Below are 22,992 nucleotides of genomic sequence, written 5' to 3'. Positions count from 1 at the left end.
TGTCAAAGTAGTATAGTGGATTTCATATAGAATCTGACAGTTGTAGATATTTTATCCACGAAATAGCAGTCCGGTATTTCACAACTCTCTACAAAATGTAAGTTTGGCAAATGTCCCTCCAGTTGTGAGGATGGCAACCCCATTATGTACGCCGGACGAGGAGCCCTCTTATGTGGTATTACGGATGCCGCACTACAGTCCGCTGCCATTTTTTTTATTTTATCTGGTACAAAGATGACTATACTTCAGTGTTGAAATATATTTTTCATCTTTTTCACTTGCACAATGACAAATCAATAAAATATTCGGTTCTAATTTAGCCTCATGCATTTAATGTGAAATCTCAGTCTAATATACTTGTACCAGCTGTGTACACCGTTATGTCTCAAGAGCTCTTAAATCGGAATCAAAGACAAATTAAGTGGTATGCCGGGTATACCTAGGGAGCGCGGGTTGACACCCTCGTTTGTGTTTTGGTAGATCTAATACTGTTTTTTCTTCTTGTAAAAGGCCTTTAAAGTAGCGTTGATTCACTGAATATTACTCGTCTACAGTTTGATAGTTATAGTTTTATGTTTCATTGAAACGTAACCCGCCTGTCACATATCTCTTGTGCAAGTCGCATTGTATTAAAAAAATATCCATTCATTTGTCATCGACAATATCTTTCCCTTCTGAGCCCACCGTTTCGCACGCGACGCGGTTTCCATAGCGACGTGGGTCGGAGGTCACAGAACGTAAACAAATCCCATCCCACAAAGCATTGCATTTAGCGGAAGTAAGGTCGTTGCGGAGGATCGCTAGCTGTCATAAGATGTCAATGTTGTGTTTATTTGCTTGAAATTTTACTGAAATTGTGATCGATTATGTCTGGTGCTCCCGATGCAGACAGGACGCTACCACCAATTCAAGTGCGAGATCTTGAACATGCAAAACAGTTTAAAGTTTACAGAAATGGCGATTCACATTTTGCTGGACACGTCTTTCGATGGAACAAGAGGCATGTTCGGACCTTTGATGCCTTTCTTGGGGCTATCACGGATAGTGTGAAATTAAAAGATGGTGCTGTTAGGCGAATATACACCCCTCTTCATGGACATAGGGTCACAGATTTCGATCACCTTGAGGAAGGAGGAGTTTACGTAGCAGCGAAACAAGAACGTTTCAAGAAGTTAAAGTAAGGCTATACCTTTAAAATTATTAACGTTGAATCACAATTTGATTTCCCCACATTGATACAAATATGATATTATTCATGTTATTCGCTTGCTGTGTTAAAAATTAGCGTTTGTTAAAGGTAGACAAGAAATTACACACTGCATGTATCAATCTGTGTTGAATGAATACTGATTATTAACCCCAGCACGAGTCAAATATTAAATGCAAACCCATTGTTATAGATTTACAGTGTTAAACTTCTTGATCATGCATTAGGCCTAGAGCATGTATGAACACAATAACTTTCACACCACTATAACAGTTACCAACTTGATATGTTTAATCAAATAAATAGTTTAATAAACTTTAAATAAAATAGTTGAAATAGGTTATTTAATGGAATATCTGAATTACACCTGCAGAATGATTTGAGTTTCATTTTTTTTTTCAGTAACCAAACACTTGTTTTGAGATGCCTCAATTCAGAGTAATTGGCATGTCCCTGGGTTTGCTATATCTGGGGAATTGATGGACAGGTTTCCGGTATATCTCCCTCTGTAGCTAAAACATACTCATGAAGTGGGTTGTGTGAGGTGTGATTGATTCTGTAATTGCAATAGCTCCTTGGTCTGTCAACATAATTGTCAGGCTAATTACAAGCATCGTAGTTGTCCTATGTGACTATTACCAGTTAATTAGAAACTGCAGTACCATCGAACCTGTGAACCACTATCGCTAAGATTTTATCAGGCATGTGTTAGGGAAATGGATCATTTGTATTGAAACTAATTAAATGAATTCAAGCAGTAACAAGTGCGAGGAGTATACAGGATATTTTGTATTGATAATGAGTTTTATCAGTGATTTTCCAAGAGACAAAAAGCATTAGGTCATTTTAGTGATTTTATCAACTTATTGATAGGACATACTATCATTACAAAATTTGAAATAATTTAAGTTTTTAGTACATTTTGAATGACAATCAGTGCCATAGAAAATTCAAACCTGTTTATTAACGTATCAATTTTCATCTTATTATTTTATTTTACAATCATAATTTCCTTTTCTTAATTTTCTCTGGCAATGTAAATGGAATTCACAATTTGATCACAAAAAAAACCTAATGAACAAGGTGGATATAATGCTTAAACATTTTTCCAGTCTTGTGTCAAGAATGTGTCATGTTTCACATATTAATTGCTACTTCGAGTTGTCAGTTTCTCGCCTTTGTAGTGAGTTCTGATAAACATTACTTTAGCAAAACAAGGTTCCAACTGCCCTATGGTAATAAACTAATAAATGTCTTAACACTGTTGACAAATGTATTTAAAAGTTTAGCACCTGAAACAAGATATGAACACTCAAGAATGTTTCAATCAGATATGGACCTCCAGTAGTCATAGAAGTAATTTATGACCAGGGCTGGTGGAGCACTTGCCTTGTAAAGTGCTTACACTAGCCAATATATGGGGTAAATAACAAATAAGGTAAAACTGAACCATTTGCAAACTTGTCATGTCAGTGTTAGAAATTGGCGCTAGTCCTGTAGTCCTTGCCAAACTGACCAGTTGTTAAGGTATCATAAGGACTAGTAGAAATTTGCCCTTTTTAAGGGTTTTGCTATATGTTATCATTATAAGGACTAGTGGTTCAAACCTGTTAGTTTCTACCGCTGCATGTATGTATTTTCTGGTTCTATTATCAGGGTAAAACTTCCCCTATGGATGATGTGAGGTTGTAACTTGTAAACGAATGTAAGCATTTGTCTATTCCAAAAGAACAAGTCTGATTAATTTTCAAAGAAAAGTGAGTTTGAGCATGTTGAGGGAAGGGATGAAATGGATCTGAGATGTAGTGTACATACACATACTGACATGATATTGGTAGAGGTGTTAAGACAAAGTGGGTACAAGATACTATTTGTATTAGGGCTGGGACGGGTAAGTCGGGTACTCGGGCCGGGTGGGTACTACGGAGGACTCGGGTACCCACAGGACTACCCAGACCAGTGGTCAGTAACGTGATATATTGTTTAATGACAAAAAGTATCTAAAACTCTATGTTTAAACTACAAGTCACTAATGTTCGCAGTTTTTCCTGACTACTACACCCATTCTTTCTAAATTTTATATGTTTGAATAAAAATACTTCAGTCAACTTCAGTGTATACACCAGATCGTTTCATACATGTATCTAAACACATTTTACCAGAGCTTAGGTGAAACTTTTTCCAATTGGACATTTTGTACCTACCTCTTGATACCTATAGCGGGTACTGGGGTAGGGTCGGGTAATAGGGGGGTGGGTACCCGGGTAGTAAATTTGGACGGGTCCCAGCCCTAATTTGTATCATAAACAGTAACTGTTGACATATAGTAACCTTATTGTATGTAATAATCTTTGTTATCGAACAATAAAGTTTTTTACTTCAACATTTTCAAGGTTTCAGATTGTTTAGTTTTCCAGGAAATTGACCTGTTGTCATTCAAAATATCCAGAAGATATTTTTCAGTTTTGGTAAAGAGGAATGCCCTATCAAAATTTGCTAAAATCATAGAAATGTCCTAATGGCATTTGTGTCAAGCAGCATCACTGCGTGCTGCTCATATTCCAGAAAATTCTTCTCCTTTTGTGTCGTTTGTATAGAGGCTAAAGTTGCAAGCTATTTGTAGTGTGATAGCTTTACTGTGAAGGGTGTATCAATGATGGTTCAGTCATTTTCTCACACATACACTGAAGACCTGTGTCCAGTTAGTAGCATGGGTTCTGTGTAGCGCGTCCTGGGTGATATTGCTGGGATCCTGCCTGGTCAGACTGTGGAAGTAGCATAAACCTGAACTTACTCATTCACTCATGCTGGGAATATTCTGGAGTTAGTTACTTAGTTTGATGGTAATCATAACATACTGGCTTTGACAATTTCATTTATAATATTCCCAGTCTTAATGTTAACCGCTTGACTAAAACCCAGGTCAAGTCAAATTTATTTCAGTGTTCTTGTATAAGTCAAGGAGTTAATTGAAAACAATATGTATATTCAGACACACTGACACCAAGTTGATTGACACAGATTTGTATCTCCTGATCTCCAGAAGTAGATTATTTAAATTACAGTTACAGCTTACAACACATACCAAACTGTCTGTTCCAGAGAATAATTCAGCCGAAACTATTGGGTCTTGCATTTCGGTTGGATTATTTAGAAGTTTCTTGGGGTCAGCTGTTGAAATTAAATACCTAAGTGTTGTTTTGTATTGTGTGTACTTCATTACCAAGCTGGGATTGCGATTAGTACTGTACGCTTGACTGAACCTTTAGATGAGGAAGAAAAACCTATATAATATTGGGCTGCCTGCAATGTCTCTATATTAGGAGGGTTAGGAGACTTTGCTTGTTTTGCTTTGTCTGTGGTAGGAGATTAAGTCAAGGTTGTGTGGCTTTTGGCAGGTGGCCATTCGTCATATTGAGCCAACTTCTGTGAGGGAGCAGGCTTAGTGATGTGTTACAGAGCCAGTTAGTATGTTTCAGCTACCCACCAGCTTAGCTAATCCGCAACGCATGTAGGATTAGCATTTCAAGAGAAATTGATTGCTTGCAGTTGATGGTTACAGCTTTCTAATCATATGTCCTTAAGCTAATTATTGAACACTTTATTTTTGATCCAATATTGCTATTCTTTTCATCAGCAATATTACATCAAGTACTTTTTTCATGATAGTCTCCATCTATCACATGGGTGTTCAAAATTAAAGTCATATGGCCTTTTTTCATAACTCTGAAGTTAAAAAAATTCATTAATGATGGTGCCAGGTTAAATACAGCAGATGAAAATTTCAAGGTCCCCTTGCTCCCAGTCATTTCTAACACTGCAGTTAAAATGCTTATTGTAAGACCTCCTGTCCAGTACAAATATATTTTGAACACTAGTAAGTACAACACACCGTGTGGTTAGATCAAGTTTATGCATATTCTAAAGTAAGTTCTTGTATATGCATATAAATGTTCTATAAATATTCTGAAGCTAACTATATTATGTTTTGTGAAATATATATGGACAGATTCAGTTATCAAGTTCAGTGTATCTGATACTTTTTAATTTATCAAATAATTAAAAATTGACTCTCACTTAGGAGTATGAACCATCATAGGGTAACGGCCAAAGTGTATGAAGGTTGTAGCTTGCAAGATACTAGTGATCAACAAGTTAGTAGGACATGGTTATATGGCTGCCAATTACATCTACAGAGATTAATTAAATCAACATACAAACGAGGGTGACCAAGTGACGTTAGGGATGAAGCCTGACAAGTGATGATGGGGGGGTCTATATGATCGGAGGACAAGGCAACAACAAGGTGGTTGATGCCAATGACAGTGTATTGGATACATGTAGTTATCTAGTGTGGATTTTTACAAACATGCTTATCATCTGCTTATCATGAACATGATGAATGATACTGATAATAACTTTGTTATTCGCAAGGCAGTGTTCAAAATTTAGGAGGGTGAAAGATTTTATCTTGTAATGTTTGAATCTAGAGATCCTCTTAATCTATAACTGTTAACATTTAGTTAGGGTTGAGGCAAGGACCCCTTCACCTAATCATGCTAATGGTCAATTTTGAACACTGCTAGGTTTTCTTGTTTTATGACATGATGAATACAAGCAATGTGTTTGGCAGAGTGGTGAGACCTGATCCCATATTTCATGGAGTCGCTGGATCAGCTGACCTTCTGCTGATAATATCCTTCAAGTTCAAAATGATTGGCAGGTCAACTCGACTCCCTCCATGATGATAAATGCTTCAGACACATTCTTGGTGTAAACAATGACAGGCTATATTTGTCATGCTTTAATCAACAAGTAATCAAGTAATTTGTCCAATGGGACGAAATATGCAAGTTGTGATGGAGAGAGAGAGAGAGAGAGAGAGAGAGGAGAGAGAGAGAGAGAGAGAGAGAGAGAGAGAGAGAGAGAGAGAGAGAGAGAGAGAGAGAGAGGAGAGAGAGGAGAGAGAGAGAGAGAGAGAGAGAGAGAGAGAGAATTTAATCACATTAGGAGAGGAGACAGATTGGGTACATCCCCACTAACAACATGATTGACTGTTAATGCTTTTTCAATCAACCATGCTTCATGTAATTCCAAACATATAGTAGTAATGCTTCATCATGCTTGACCTAACCATCACCTGGACAGTGAATAGTTCAACCTCCTGCTGTATGTTAGAATGACATGTTTTACCTGACCGACACCAGAGCTAGTCCAGGCTCTGCCTGATGTGTCCTGCTGTTTCTGAGAGTCCTACACAAACATACAATCTGGCTCTGGTTCAGCCACTCTGCTGAATCAACATGCCTTCAGTGGACTCAGATGGTTCCCTGTGAAGGATGACAATAGGAAGTGGTTGTACATGGAGCATGAAATAGCCAGGTGCCAGAATATGTTTGTCAGCATGATTCTCAGCAGTGTCAGTCATTACATTGATTATTCTCATACAACATGTCTATTACTGCCTGTGTCGCAGGGTCCATAACACTCATATTTGGCTCATAGGGGGGTGATCAACCAGTAGTCGTACCACTTACTACAATGCCGGCCCAGCTATTATACTTGTGAGGGTGTCAATTTGAGGCTCCAATCTAAACATCGGTCAAACGAAATATATACTGACCGCCAAAAGAAACGTGAACCATAGACACATATAGAGAATAGAATATGTTTGCAACGTGTACCAATTAACGACAATACTAATAATCAGCCAAGTGTTACCACAGAGTGACTTTATTCTTATCACGATATGCTGCATGTGATTTCCAAACTTTACACGCTAATCATGCACAAGGCAAATCTCATGGATCTATGATGTCACACAAGCATCGGTTCACCATACATGAGATACATGTTGGTTAATATATGAAGACTTACTTTACTTACTCATATCAACCAACATTAGGGTATTTGCGTTTCTTTTGATGGTGAGTATATTATGAGTCCAGTCACATTTTTGTTTTCTTGTTGACAGATTTTCTTGGTCCATATGCCAAGATTTGACAAGGCAAATACACTAATTAGGACACTAAAAAGACAAGAACATACATGTAATCAATCAAACCTGTTGTGCCTGTATAACAACTTAGAGCAGCTTCATCAGTACAAGAAGATATGAACTGATCAGGACTTGGTGGAGAAATACACGTTATGGTTTGTGGTTTGTTTCAGCAGGGAACATACTGATCATGTATGTCATTGCCTTCAGGAACATGACCAGTTTCTGATGTAATGTTCTCATCTTGCAGATACACAGATATAGAAACGACGCCACGGAGAAGGCCGCCCGTCAACTACTTAGATGTAAGTACACAACACTCACACATGCCTGCAACATTTTACTGAAGTATCGGTGTGTGGTGGTGTGATCCTTGTTTCGTTTCCGAGGTCATGTATTCATACAGAATTATATATGTGGGCTGCAGTTGACTGTAAAGAGTTGCATCCCTTAGGCGTTCCAGAATCCTATGATTGTGGGTTTAGATCCCAGGTTCACCCTGATAATGTTACTACTATACTAGGTTTGTGAGCATCTTACCCATGCTCCTGGGTTTCACCGAAGTTGTTAGACTTTTACACGTCTTAAAACCTGCTTTACATCTGGCCTTCCTCCCACTTTAAGCCTATGGGCTGGGACATAACTGAAATATTCTTCAAATGCAAGGGGTGTATCCAGCATTTTTTAAAAAGGCAGGGATCAAAAATATCAAAATCTTGTCTCAGATAATTTTACTGCCTACAACATACTACGTCTGATTTTCAAAAGGGGGGTCCCGGAACCCCTGTCTCCTCCCCCTCTCTGGATCCGCCTATGAAATGTCAAAACCCAAATCCCTGACACTTAAAACCAAGTTGTGTTTTTTTTATTGGGGTCAATAGCAACATGCATGTTCAAATCTTTAACAAGAAGCTGAAGTTACTCTAGGTATATAGCATGTTGCCGAGTTCTGGAGGCAGAAGGTCTTACTTAAAGACAGCTAGACCTGATTTGTGTACAGTGTGCAGTCTTTTTCCGCGGTCCCCATCTTGATGCTACAGGAATGACTTTCAACAACACTCAATCCCAGTGTCACTCAACTATGTACACACATAGATACATTTGGAGAGCTGTCATATTAGGCTTAATGTTGTGATGAGGATATGGAAATGGAACTCTAAGCTCGATCAAGTTGTTCAGGATTCCAGGTTCCTCCTCAACTAAGTGTTAGAAACTTCAGGATGAAAGTCAGGGGCCCTTTTCAGAATCCTGTTATGATAACATGGCTTGGTATGGCCCGTCCTTAGATTATATCTGTTGCTTATTGACCGAATCAAAGACCGAATAACCTCCTTTATAGTTGATTTGCTTCGCTATCAATTTAGTTTCTTTTTTTCATGAGACTATTGAAATCCATATTTTTTCACAGAGAGTGCATGTTTGTTATAGAAGTGTGCCATACAGTTTCTTACAGAAAGGAATACCATTTCATAAACTGCATACACTTGATAATGTTTTTTATTTATTCATAAGAGAAGTTCTTTGCTTATAGTGCTGTCAAGAATCACCCTGTGTTGTGAGTCATTTTGTGTAATATCAACTTTTAATCATGATTAATAATATGTCATTATGTGTTAACATGAATATACCATGAAATAGCTACTTAGTAATTATTTTATATGAAGTCTGAGTTGGGAAGACAAAGTTTTATGAAGTTTCATATGTTGAATAGTGTGTATATTACATTATACATATATATATTACTGAATGTTGGTTATTTCTACCTCATGAACATGATGAAAAGGTTGTTGGTTTTGAACAATATTTTTTTGTGTGACCCCCCATAGTTTAATGTAGTTCAAGCATGCCAATATCACAGACCTCAACAAGTCATACAGAAGCTCTTTGAGGCACCAGTGTGGTAATTGAAAGGTACGGTAACAGTAGAGAAAGTCAGGTGTATTCATTCTACTGTGCTGCTAGCAGTGACACAGACTCCACACCCTTAACACGTCTATAGACAAGCCGACTTCTACAGACTATATTTATCTCACTTTAAAAGCAGTCATGAAAAAACCTTTTCAGTAGTGTTCAGTCTTATATATGGACTATTATTAGTTGATCTAACCAGACCTGTAGCCATGTTCGACTGAAGTAAATGTGAACTGAGTCAGCCTTAACACTTTATTGGCCAAAGGTGCTGACTTTTTTTCCCCTTGTATTGCAAATCCCAAGATGGCCGTTCTCTGCTTGCTCCCCTCCCAGCAATCTTTCTTCCCCGTGGAGCTTCGATTTGCTTTGCTATCAATATAAGCGTCTTTGTTCCGATTGCTCAGTCACAGAATCATGGATTGAAAATCAATCAAGGTTATTGAACAGTCATGTAGCCCTACCACAGGTATTGTCTCCGTGCTGGCAGCAGTTTGTTACACTTTGCGTGTAATTTGGTTTTTTAAAAGCAGACCCGGCAGGCACAGTCGTTAATCATGGCATGATTATTGACGTGCTGGGTTGGATGACTTCATGATGATACTTTGTGTTTTTTTCTTTATGTCTGTTATATACTGTGATCAAAAAAAGGTACTGTGAATATTCCAGGGAATGTTTTGTGTTTACGATTGGTTAGTCAGGACCCTGTGAATCCTGAGAATCCTCCCTTTCAGAAAGTCTTGTTTGGGGTGTATTTATGCTTGGAAAGAAACGTCATTCCTTACCATGATTTGTTAGTCCTGAAATTTGTTAATCACGACATTACAGGATGATTTGTACAATCTGGGTAAATAAAACCTCATTAAAATCCAATCTTAATGCTTACTACCGCTACACAAAGCTTTGGTGTAGTTGAAGCGAGCACTAAGATTTGGATGTTTTGTTTGTTTGTTGTTTAACGCCCCACTCAGCAATATTACAGCTATATGACGACGGTCTGTAAATAATCAAGTCTGGACTAGACAATCCAGTGACTAACATCATGAGCATCAATCCACATAAACATGCATCAACCAGGTCAGCGAGCCTGACCGATCTGTACAAGCATATCACCTTTTACGTAAGCATGGATTGCTGAAGACATATTCTACCCCAGATCTTCATGGGTCAGATCTGAATTTAATAAGACTGTACCTTTTTCCCTGTGTTTAGTATTCTTGAACAGTTCCTTGCCTGGTGATGTTTAAAGCTACCAACTGTAAGATATTCAATTAACCATGATCATTTATTGCTTTAGTTTATATCAATAATTCTGAGATGCAATGGGCATGTTAGGATTAACTATGGTGACAGTACTGTAGATTGGGGGATTTCAGATCATAAACATATATCATCATCATTCCTTTTCAAAACTATGTGTCCCTTGCTCTCTTCCCCCCCCCGGCATGCTCAGGTGATAACATCATGTCTTTTTAGTTTAGCAATAGCAAGAGGTTTGGAATATATAGATTATTGTGCTAGCATGAATATTATACAACACAGAATGGAGTGTAATAATTTCTTTATTACCCATTATTTCTTAATCTATTTGAGCTCCTCTTTAGAAAAATTCATTGATCACGACCGCTGCCTTAGACAACCGAAATTGATATCAACAATCTTTAGCTATGACATCGTTTCTAGTGTGACATCATTCAGACTTTAAAGGAGATTTACAGTTAACTATTAATATGGGATAAAATCATTTATAGAGTATATTAAAACAAGTATCTTGAAAGAAACAAATTCTGAACATGCTGAAGGCAATATTTGTGACAAAAAACATTAAACCTAGTCATATTATAGAAACTACCTTTCCTCCCCACTAAATCAGCCTTTTCGCTTGAAAGTTTCAAGAAATGAGACTTGGTACATGTACTTTTGTGTGGTGAACTAGTAGATCCCCATGCACAAATGATACCCAATTTTGCGACTTCAATACGCCAAGAATGACGGAATATCACTTCATTGTCATGTAGATTAATGCACTGTAAATGTAACAAAACCTCTAACTGTAGGGATAGCTCCATTAATCCAAAGGACTTCTTCCAAGCACCAGTGCCAACATTGGCACAATGATTATGTCTCTGCTAAGAGGTACATTAATTCTCTGTGTGTCCTTGAGAGTAGCATGACAGTAGATTTATACATGTGCTTCCTGCAGAAAATCTATACAGCCTCCTTTAATTGGGGCTAGTGTTTCAACATGGCTTCTTCCACCTAGCAACCATGACCCCCCACGAGTTTCTGTTTCTTAATTAATCTGTTTCAAGACTGTGAAGAGTTGTCATGTTTGTTGCCCAAGCCACTACCAGGTCATGAAAATCTTAAAACATGCCAACATTTTTTTGGCAAAGACTGTGCATGGTTTTCCTGATTTTCTTGACTTTATATCCGAAACTGCTTCACTTGAAGTATCATTATTTGTTGAGTACTGGAAGCATGGATAATTTCCTACTTGTCAACTTTCACAACAATCATGCCAATTCTCCTCTTGAAACAATGTATAGTTTTTACATCTTCAGTTTTTTATATTCATAATATACAGTGTTCCAAATTAAGATGAAAGTTAAGCAAATTAAGCAGTGCGTGTCCTTGTTGTTATATAAAAAAAGCCCTGATAGTTTAAAGGGTTCATAGAATACCGTATTCAACGTAATAAGCGCCCTGCTCTAATAAACACCCACGGCGATATTTGCATATATATTGGCAAGTGTTCAATCCCAATTAGCACTCCTTCCAATTGATCAATGTACACAAGACTTATATATTTGTGTATAATACGCACTTGTGTGTTATATGTACCCTTAATTATGGGCAATTAAATTCTGGAAAAATATATCTGTCGTATATAAACAGTTCAGGCCGTCAGCATAAACCACGAAATGTATCTTTCAACATCTGACAAAGAAGACACTTTATGGATAACAATTTCTTTATTTTACTGTAATGGCGACGTTTCGGTATAGATACTTTTACTGTTGTCAAGCAAAGGTATAAGGATCTATACCGAAACATCGCCATAACAGTAAATAAAGAAGTTGTTATCCATAAGTTGTGTCTGCTTGGTCCATCTCAAGTATATGCTGAAATCCATTGGGCGAAGAAGGCAATTAAATAGCAGTGAAATTTATATAAATGGGTCACTGATAAACCCTATTCACCAATATTTTGAATAATATTTAAACTGATATTATGTGTTTTCAGTTTTACTGATGTATTCTTATGTATACCAAATTGTCATGTTATTGTTATTCCTACATGTTAAACAAATAAACAAATACTCATTTACACTTTTGCAAACTGGAAAACACATTATGATAATGGAAACGTTGCCCAGCTGTATATACATAAATATAGACAAATGACAGACATTGGTAATTTCCGGTAGCGGTCTCCCTTCTATTTTGTGTGCAAACAGTTGTTAGCAGCATACAGTTTGCAGGGCATCATCAAACAACAGGTGCCCTCAGTTTCCACGACAGCAGAACCACCTGGGTTTAGAATGTTTGATATAGAGAAAGAGAATGTTCAGGTTGACTTGCCAAACACTATGTACAGTGCATTTTGATTTATATATTCTCTATTAGTATTACAAATGAGGTATTATCATGCAGTGATCAATAAAGGATTTGACAATTAGTAGAAGATTCAGTGATTAGTAGAGGATTCAGTGATCAGTATCATGAGGATTCGATGATCAGTAGAGGGATCAGTAGAGGATTCGGTGATTAGTAGAGGATTCAGTGATCAGTAGAGGATTCCATGATCAGTAGAGGATTCAGTGATTAGTAGAGGATTCGGTGACTAGTAGAGGATTCAGTGATCAGTAGAGGATTCCATGATCAGTAGAGGATTCCATGATCAGTAGAGGATTCAGTGATTAGTAGAGGATTCGGTGACTAGTAGAGGATTCAGTGATCAGTAGAGGATTCAGTGATCAGTAGAGGATTCAGTGATCAGTAGAGGATTCCATGATCAGTAGAGGATTTGGTGATCAGTAGAGGATTCAATGATCAGTAGAGGATTTGGTGATCAGTAGGGGATTTGATGATCAGTAGAGGATTCAGTGATTAGTAGAGAATTCGAAGATCAGTAGAGGATTCAGTGATAGGAAGAGGATTCAGTGATCAGTGGAGGAATCCTTGGTTTCAGAGTCCATTTATTGATCAGGTCATGTCAAACACGACCAGTGCATATATATATATATGCTGTGTGGGGGCACAGTTGCCTCATGGTTTAAGATGTGCTGTGCAGAGTTGCATCCGTCAGCCATGCTAGGATCCAACAACTGTATGGGTACAATGTGTGAAGCCCATTTCTGGTGTCCCCCACCATGATATTGCTGGAATATTGCTAAAAGCGGCGTAAAACCATATTCACTCACTCACTCACTCACTCCAACAACTTTAGTTTGAATCCCAGACTGCACCTGACTCAAACCTGGTGCTCAAGTCCATGTTATTCTACCCATAAAAGCCCTAGCTGAGGCGCAGTGATAACTGAAATACTGTTGAAAGCTGTGTTAATCCCAACTCACCTACCACATGTCATACAATGATGAAGCATGTCTGCTCAATTGTATTTCGCAAAGATAGCTGTCTCAAAGTTGACAGCAGACTTATCTCACTTTCTAAGTGAAAAACTGAGAAGCATAACCATATCTGATATACATCCAAATCATAATCCTGACATCGCAGAGTGAATGTCCAGTGGAAGATTCCTCATAAATGTAAATGTGTACAGAGTAATGATTTTGCTCATTTACTAACTGACTCCTGTTTGTGATTACAGATTCCAAAGAAAAACAGCAAGTTTCGGGATGTTTCGGGAAAGATCCACAAAACCCCCACACAAGCTGTCAATATCAAGTAAGTCAAGAAGCTAGATACACATGTTGTGTAATAACTACTCCTTGTAAACCTGATGCATCTCCATAGTATTTTCAACGTATTTCTTTTCTTAATCATGTAACATTCCGTATTTGTAAGCGTGTAAGTATATGGATGATGACAAAGCCTCCAATACACTGGTTACCATGGTTACAGGGGGAGAATGGTTATTCCCTCCAAAATGGTTACCCCTGGTAACACATCCTTAGACGAATACAATACATGCAGGGTCATTCAGTATCAACATTATTTAAAACAACACACAACTTTATGGATAACAACTTCTTTAATACTGTAAAAAGTCCTGCTTGACAACGGTATAAGGATCTATACCGAAATGTCGCTTTTTACAGTATTAAGAAGTTGTTATCCATTAAATTGTGTCTACCTTGTCATCCGTCAACTTCTAAGTAATGCCTATCAAACAAGTTATCACATCAGCTTATGATAAAAAATAACTTCAAGGGTTTATAACTCCTTGACTGACTATACATACAAATTAAGTAAATATTAATAATTGACATGGATGTTCTAATGTAATGGGCTTGTCCAATTCAGTAGATTTGATGCACATTATCACACAAACATATATGTATGCAAAGTATTTCCTGCCCCGTGGCAGTGGGTACCCACAGAGTAAGGGAGGCCAGACAGGTCAAGTGTATCAAACATCTGCGTAACAAGAACACAACATGAATGTTGCTATATCTACAGAGCAAAATAGCAACAGACATTACAAAACCATGAGACTCAGAATCAGTTTAGGCTGATACCACAGTCAACCTTACTCTCACGTTACAGGGGTGAGAATCTTCCGCAGATCCGGGAATTTCTGGGAATTTAGGTGACTACAAATTTGTAAAAATCTTATGGCTTCAGGGAGGCCAAGTCCCCCAACCCCCTTAAACACCCCAAAATTATGGATCACACTCCATTGAAAAGAAGTTTTAGGTGAAAAGGAAAATATCCATTCTCATCCCTGCATGTACACTATTCAATCTGTTACACATGAATTCATGAAATCATGAAATCATGAAAACATACTACTATTCACCTGTAGGGTATTTTACACAGTGTGAACACTGTTTTTTACATTTATCCTTCCATAAACACAAATAATATTGAAGTCAATTCTTAATGAACAAATACAAAATATGAAACTAAGCTTTGAGGTGTGACAGCTTAGATGGCACTGACACTCAAAAACTGTCAGTCTTGTGCACAGTGTAAATGTGAAGAGTAGAACTGGACCGCATAATAATGTGCTAACCCTACCTAGCAACCCTTAATTAAATTAGAAAGAGACTGTATGGCTATGAATAGATTGAAGCCGTAAACCTTCTTTGTTCAGTACTTGGGCATGATATTTCCCATTCATGCAACGATTACACTATGAGGCGAATATGATTCGTATCACAAATGTAGGGTAACGAATACGAATATTAATTCATGAATACAATAACAAGTCAGCAGCTGAAGTATTATTTGTTATATTCAGTGAAACATTAACAACATAAATTATTTGACATGGTTTGTTTATTATTAATATATTATATACATTTATATACTGCACTTATCCAGGTACTAGTATCTGCTCAAATGCTACAATGACCAGTGACCACAATACTGTCAAATTAAATCTTATACGAATGTTCTTATGTATATTTTTAGGTACAGGGTATGTAAGTGCACATGCCATCATATTTATAAATATTTGATTCTAGTGGCCACAAATTCAATTCATGAATGAATACGGTTCGATTCACCGAATATGAGAGTGAATCGTAACAACCCTAGTAAATAGTTGTGTATTCTCATTCTGCTGTCCCATAGGAAGGGGGCCATAAAAGTGGAACTGGCTGCTTGAAAGTTCTTGGTTTGGGGAGGCTTGAAGTTTCCCACTCCTTGAAGTGTAATGTGCCTATTGTTCAGTATCAGGTTACGATGACATCAGTGCTTCTCTTGTGGTGTTGCAGCGTCAGAAATTGACACTATTCCTATAGTCCTAGCCAAACTGACCAATAGTTAAGGCATCATAAGGACTAGTAGAAAGTTTCCCTTTTTAAGGGTTTTGCTATGTTATCTTTATAAGGACTAGTGGACTAAAATGTCAGTTTCTACCCCTGTGTTGGTGGTGGGACAACCAGAGCGGAGGTTGTGTCCAAACCCTGTCTCCCACGCTGCAATCCCTTTGAACACCCAGAGTTTAATTGTGGCGTATGATAGGGCAGTCTTCCCGTAAACAGCATGCAGCTATTCTTGGGTGACTTTCCCTCTCTGGTAAATAAGATTTGTTATGATTGCTTTGTACACAGTTTTGTCTATTTAAATGCTGAGATGTTGGGTAGGATGCCTCAGAGTTGAAGTCAATTATCAGCAAGTCACTGGACTGAAGCACACCAAATTGGGATAGGTGACTCAAAAAGAAAATGTTAATACTGGTACTAATATATGTCACTAATCATCAAAACATCAACACAGATTTGCCAGGCTCAAAACAATACAATATGATGTATCTGCCAGACAGCCACAGATTAACTATATACAATCACGTCCCGTCAATCGGACATGGTTGGTTGCAGATGATTATGTCGAATTAACGAGTATGTCGGATAAACGAAATTAAGTAGTATCAGCGTTCATGATTGAAAATTGGACAACTATCCGATAGATAACGATACAAACACAAGTTTTACGAGTATCGGATTACAGAGACTTGACTGTATTGTCGTACCTTTGAGAAACACATTTTACTCTTACAGTTCACTGTAAATGCATCTTTCCTTCCACAGAGTCTGGGCAAACAAGAAGGTATTTAACAGGCCCCGAGTTGTCACCATTGGACAGAAATCCCTAGGCGACATGGGCAAAGTCCTTGAATGTATCAATGACATGAAATGCATCAAAGAAGAACTGGGCGGGTGTTGTGTTAGGTATGTAGCTTCGTGGAGTTGGTTGTCAGATTTGCCGGTTTTTAATGAACATGAAAGGCTGAAAACAAATAACACTGTTTGAATGTCTTTTTTCTCTTTATTTGAAAGCAAAATATGATTAAATTGTAGAAGATGGTAACACTACATCATCTGTCTGCACAAACTATAATAAAAATATCAATGCAAGAGAATAAATTGATTGGGTGTTTTGTTTTGTTAATCTAATCTACTCAGTGACAATATTTTTGTGTTGTTCATGTCCCCACTGGGGGCAGTCGGGTAGCCTAGTGGTTAAAGCGTTCGCTTGTCACGCTGAAGACCGGGGTTCAATTTCCGACATGGGTACAATGTGTGAAGCCCATTTCTGGTGTCCACTGCGGGAATATTGCTAAAGCGGTGTAAAATCATGTGTACTCATGTTCCTATGGAACCCAGGTTAAAATAGGCCTGCAGCAACCAATTACTTGTAAGTTGTATAAGAGGCAATGAATTGGATCAGGTGGTCAATCTCTCCATCTTGTCTGACGGGTCCAGATTGCCAGTGATTCACAACTTATGGCAGTATTTTAAAACTATCAAAGTAATGCAGATGAACAGCTTGTAGTGCAAGACATGTGTATATGTGATAGACTGAATTGGATCTGGTGGTCAATCTGATTGCATGTAATTGTGCTCTGATAACGTGGGTTTTTGCTCATGTTGTTACTCAGCGCCTAGTCCAAACTTAGTTCTTAACACTAACAGACCATGTGATAGCTGGAATATTGCTAACTGTGGCATTAAACAAAATTCACTCTCTCACTCTTGTTGATGACTCCTATATGAATAGGCTGGTAGTGTGTGAGTGTCACAGCTGGTGTTCCTCTTCTTCCAGGTTGCACTCTAGAGGTGGGACACATATCAACGACCCCAAGCTCCTGCATCAAGATGAGGGCTATGTAGCAGTGCGGCAACATGATCGGTTTTGTATGGGCCACTACACTGAGGCAACAGCTCGCAACTTTAGGACGTCCCCCAAAATAGAGAAGTAAGTAGGTGATGTCACAAGATGTCAGACCCGTGGGGATTTCGGGGTAGAATGGGTCACTAGCAACCTGTGCTGGTTGTAAGAGGTGATGTAATGGATCGGGAGGTCAGAGGTGGTGACTTGGTTGATGGTGTGTCTGCGTACCCTGATGTCGTGGATAGTCGCTCGCAATATATATCATTGGATTGCCTGCAAAAATATCAGGGTATATAAGACTATCAGGGTATATTAGATAGCTACGCCATTTCAGGATACATTGTTCTATCATGACGTTACTTCTGGAGATTTGAAAACATGCGCTTACAACTTAATGACGTCGTAAATTGGACGACATTATTTTTGAGAGAGAAGTGTCTAGTGAGTTGTTCCCAATAGATGTAGGTTGACAGCACAGATAAACGCAATGGCCGAACAATCGCACCCAAAAGTAGGAAAGATATGACAATCAGTATTTGGGGAAAAGGTACAGATAATCGACATGAAAATTGTGAGATTATGCTGGAAAGACCAAATTTACCCCCCCCCTGTAAATTGGATTTTTCCAAATTGCTGCTGTCAAATTCTATTCAGGGAGTCATCATTTCTTAAATAAATATTTTTAAAGCGTGTACTTTTTAATGCGCCCCGCATGGTTTATTCTCCCTGCAGTGTTTTATTGTACGATAAACAACAACCACAAGTCATTTATTTCTTAAAGAGCATTCTGACGTTCGCCTGCTATTTTTCCTGATGAAAGCTGTTTCAGCCTTGGATTGGTTGGTTGGTTGGTTTGTTGGTTTGTTTTTTAACGCAGCACTCAGCAATATTCCAGCTATGTGACGTTGGTCTCTAAATAATCGAGTCTGGACCAGACAATCCAGTGATTAATATCATGAGCCGCGATCCACGCAACTGGGATCTATGACATGTATCAACCAATCCTAATCCCATTCAGCCTAGGAGTAATCCTACTGTAATGTTATGCTTTTCAGGAATATGATTTGTCTGTGTGTTTTAAACATGAGTTTTCCCCGCAGATTGCCTCCCTTGAACATCAGCCGTGGCTCGAAGAACGGCAAACAGTGGTCACCTGACCACTCTCACTCCTCCTACCCCACCTCGGAGAACAGCTACAGTCATCGGTAATCTCACAACCTCATCTCCTCCATTGTCATGAATGTTACAGTGTACAGGGCCGTAGCAAAACGTTTCGAGTAAAGCATACATTGAACTGAAATATTGTAAGATTTACTTATTTTTCAACATAGTCCCCATGCATTGCAAGCCATGAAAGAAATATATGACACATTCATTATTATTCAATATTTCATTGTTCAATCAAACTGCCAGTGCCACCACCCAATACTATGTCTTAGAAGTCTACATATCGTTTGCTGATTAGTTTTTAAATTTCTAACATAGGGCTACTCGCATTAATTCCATGATACATTGTTTAATAGGTGTCCGAACTCCAATGCTTTTGATGATGCATTAATTTCATGAATTACGGTATATTTTGGGCTTTATTTCATGCAAAGATTTTTCCATTGGGCATTCGGAGACAGTATAGGTAAACTTCTACTAACTGACAAACTTGGTTGATTAGCATCATTTCCAAGCTTGTGATTGGCTGCAGAAGCTGATTGGTTGTTATGCTGTCAATATATGTATTAGGACACACCAAAAAACCAGATAAAAGAAAATGACAGATGATTCACGGATTATAAATATTTTAGGTTTGTTTCAAAAATGATATATCTTGTGAAAAGTAAAGAAGCATCCCCACTTAATTTTATAGTCAAAACAAAGCGTGACTTTAAGGAATCCTGATCAATAGTTGATCTACTGGCTTGACATAGATTCAAATTTGATTGAAGCAAACGTCCATTCCTATTAATGTGAACCAGGCTAACAGCTGATAACTCTTGTTTTGTGAAGATACAAGAAGCACCAAAACAATCGTCAGCAACGTGAGCATCGGGAGGAGGACAATGTGTTCCCACGGAAACCAGTCACACACAAACGTGCCGCAGATCGGAAGAAAGGACGGGAAGTGGATTATGATAAAGGTAGGAGTTACCTCCCCCTGCCCTAAGTGCACCCACATTACATGTCCTGTTTTCAAAAAACATATCTGGTCCACGTCTGGTTTGATCAGCCACACATCAGTAACATCTCATCCCAATAAATTAAAACTCTTAAATCTGCCTATTGATTGTCCAAAATGTGTCAAATATGATTCATTTATCAAAGGTATTATGTATCCTGTATTTAATATTATACCGTTTCTGTGACTTTCTGTTCCCAGATGATGGTGGTGTATTCAAAGCAAAACAAACTAACCGCCAAACTTACGGGGCACGGGAGGTTCGAGAGACCCGGGATACACGGGTCGACCTCCCTATCGACCAGGTCCCTGCAGAAGAGGTCAAGGTCAGTATTGAGACATTACCAGATGAATGTGTGACCATTGTACCTCAGTTTGACATGATGTAATTCTGCTAGAACAACTGCTGAAAATCCTCCACATGGTCTAGCTAGTGATAGAGCTCTTCTGCGGTTTGAGACATCTAACATAGCATAGTCATATAATAAGGGCTGTGATAGCCTCAATGCTGTTACACCATCACGATAATCATGAGAGTCCAGGGGAACTTTTGACGTTTACTGAACTGAAGTTTTCAGGAGCCAATTGTGGTAGGACATTTTTGCACACAGACCCTTCTCAAGTGGCAGTCCATGTAGCATATTTACATATTTATTGTATGTTCACGCTACCATTCATGCACTTACACCGCTGGGATGCACAGAAGTCACTAAGTGATATATGCATGTACAGGGATGAGAATCCTCCACAGCATTCCACTGATTTCAATGTGCCAAGGGTCATACAGTTCCCAGATCCCCGGCTAACTTTTAGTGTCTTTGAAAAAAAATCAGTTCTCATCCCTGTTATGTCATGATCATTTATTCAATACAATACCCGGCTAGACCTTCGTAGATATGTGCTTCATATCACTGAGTTTTGGATGGATCCTATCAGCCATACAAGTAGACTAGCCTTGAGTACGACTTCTCAATCATTGGTAAGCACACATTACAAAATACGAATCGTCGTAGCCTAATCACCTTTTGTAAAGAAACATTAATGAAAGAGTAAACAAGAGTTTCCTAGGAGGATTGTTTAGTAGTGTTTACTAGATGTTTTAGCTTGCTTTCATCTGCATGCACAGATATTCTGCACAATATTCTTGATCATGTTGATGATTTAGTTAAATCTTCATGTATTTCTAAATGATAATTTCTTTTGCACCAGTTTCTGTACAACTTTTCACAACTGTGTAGGTTGCGTGAGCTATCATGCATTCTCTTTATCAAGTTGATAGACGTGACAGACTAATGGTGGTAGAGAATTCAGTCTTTATAATTATGTATGATTGCAAATCAAGGTCTGTGTATTGATGTGCTCTCTACACCCAGGTGACTCAGTAGGGAATGCAAATTGGGTAGAAATGATGCATTACAATGAGTATTGACACAATATTTATATATCAGTATAATGAAACTTTATAATGATAAAAGGTTGGTTATTGTTGGTGTACAGTCAATCCATATTACCTCAGATCCCTTCAGGGATTCCGGGGACACATGCATTATACCGGACACCAATTCTGCCATGCTACTAATAAAGCCGCATGGGACAGAGTCACTATTTGAAAAATAGAGCCATAAAGCTCAAAAGAAGCAGAAAACTAACCTGCTTGCATTTGTAATAGTATGGTTTGATATGATTAAACCTTGAAATTGAATATCAAAGCGATGCATAAAGATCGAAAATTGGACATCAACATCAAAAAAGTACTCGAAAATAGGAGCTCCTTCATGGCGTGCGACAACCTCATCAGTGACATCTGTCGGAGCCACATATCAGCAAACACATTGTATTTTGCATCTACCTTGGAAATTAAACATTTCATTTACTTACAAAAGCATTTCATTCAAGCCGTTGTGGTGGGCAACCCCCCACCCTACTCCACCCAAACGCCCTGTTATTTTAGCGAGGTGACAAAAATGGTGTTTGAAAAACTTAGAAACTGTTATTAAGGAATGAGCTTGTGCATATCCCTTATCTACATCCTAATGGCAGAAGGTGTCCGGTATACTGAGTTCTTGCCAGGATTCCGGTTTTGAATAGGTGCCCAGTAACCCAGTTTGTGTAAAATACAGTTTTATAAATGTAACTAATGAGAGTAGACTACTATATCCACGCTACTGAGTCACCTGTCAGATACTCTCATGCTCTGTAGTATTTGCTTTGCTCATATCTTGCTGCTTCTCTTCCAAACTGTATCTCTCAGGAAGAGGAGACCAGCTTGCATCCCCCCAGCGATGACCACACCGCCCCTGTCCCTAGCGGGGTTGAACTTACAAAACTCCCATCAGATCAAATCACGGAAGATGCAGAGGATGGAGAACAAGAGGTTCAGATACGCAATCTATCTGCATGTTAAGCATGCGCATGTTCATATCTCTCCTTATCACCATGCATAAGTTTGCTGTCGTTGTTCATGATATAAAAAACTATATTTAAAAAGCATGACCTTATCAAAGGGGAGTAACTCCAGTTATACACACAGGATTACCTCCTTTAATCATCACACTAAGACTAGAAGTGATAAGTTGTGCTATTGATATGTGTTTTCGTTGCAAGTGTTGATTGTTGCTGTGGTTCTGATAAAATTTCACTGTGCTGAACTCATCATGTCATGACAGTCAAGTTCAAGGTCAAGTTCACACAGGCTTAGGAAGAAATTTCTTTACTATAAAACTGACTACCCAAACAAATAGGAAATGGCATAAGACAAATATTTTAAAGGTTATCATTAGATATAGATGAATTGATGTTACAGAATTAATTCATAACCTCAACTTGACACATTCAACCAAAACCTGATCTCTGCACAACCACAAAGACTTTGAGAATGCCATGTTGTACAATAATGCATTAA

The 22,992-nt window shown here is 38.2% G+C and overlaps 1 protein-coding gene across 4 annotated transcripts in view; it reads left to right on the top strand.

Annotated features, from left to right (window-relative positions):
- LOC139475147 (doublecortin domain-containing protein 2C-like) overlaps positions 1-22,992 on the top strand; it is a 125,866-nt gene that overhangs the window by 81,238 nt on the left and 21,636 nt on the right. For 2 of the 4 annotated variants that reach the window (XM_071258543.1, XM_071258438.1), the window contains exons 2-9: positions 7,456-7,510; positions 13,947-14,023; positions 16,837-16,977; positions 17,852-18,004; positions 19,021-19,125; positions 19,922-20,052; positions 20,292-20,416; positions 22,342-22,464. In XM_071258543.1, coding sequence (XP_071114644.1) covers positions 7,456-7,510; positions 13,947-14,023; positions 16,837-16,977; positions 17,852-18,004; positions 19,021-19,125; positions 19,922-20,052; positions 20,292-20,416; positions 22,342-22,464 — 910 coding nt within the window. Of the gene's footprint in view, positions 1-784; positions 1,178-7,455; positions 7,511-13,946; positions 14,024-16,836; positions 16,978-17,851; positions 18,005-19,020; positions 19,126-19,921; positions 20,053-20,291; positions 20,417-22,341; positions 22,465-22,992 lie in introns of those variants that run through there. The other 2 variants (XM_071258485.1, XM_071258597.1) reach the window with 2 other exon arrangements.

Source organism: Haliotis cracherodii, unplaced genomic scaffold (genome assembly GCF_022045235.1).
Source record: "Haliotis cracherodii isolate W230 unplaced genomic scaffold, xgHalCrac1.p SCAF_1, whole genome shotgun sequence".
Lineage (NCBI taxonomy): Eukaryota > Metazoa > Mollusca > Gastropoda > Lepetellida > Haliotidae > Haliotis > Haliotis cracherodii.
The sequence above is the reverse complement of the archived record's forward strand: the minus strand, read 5'-3'. Positions and strand labels throughout refer to the sequence as shown.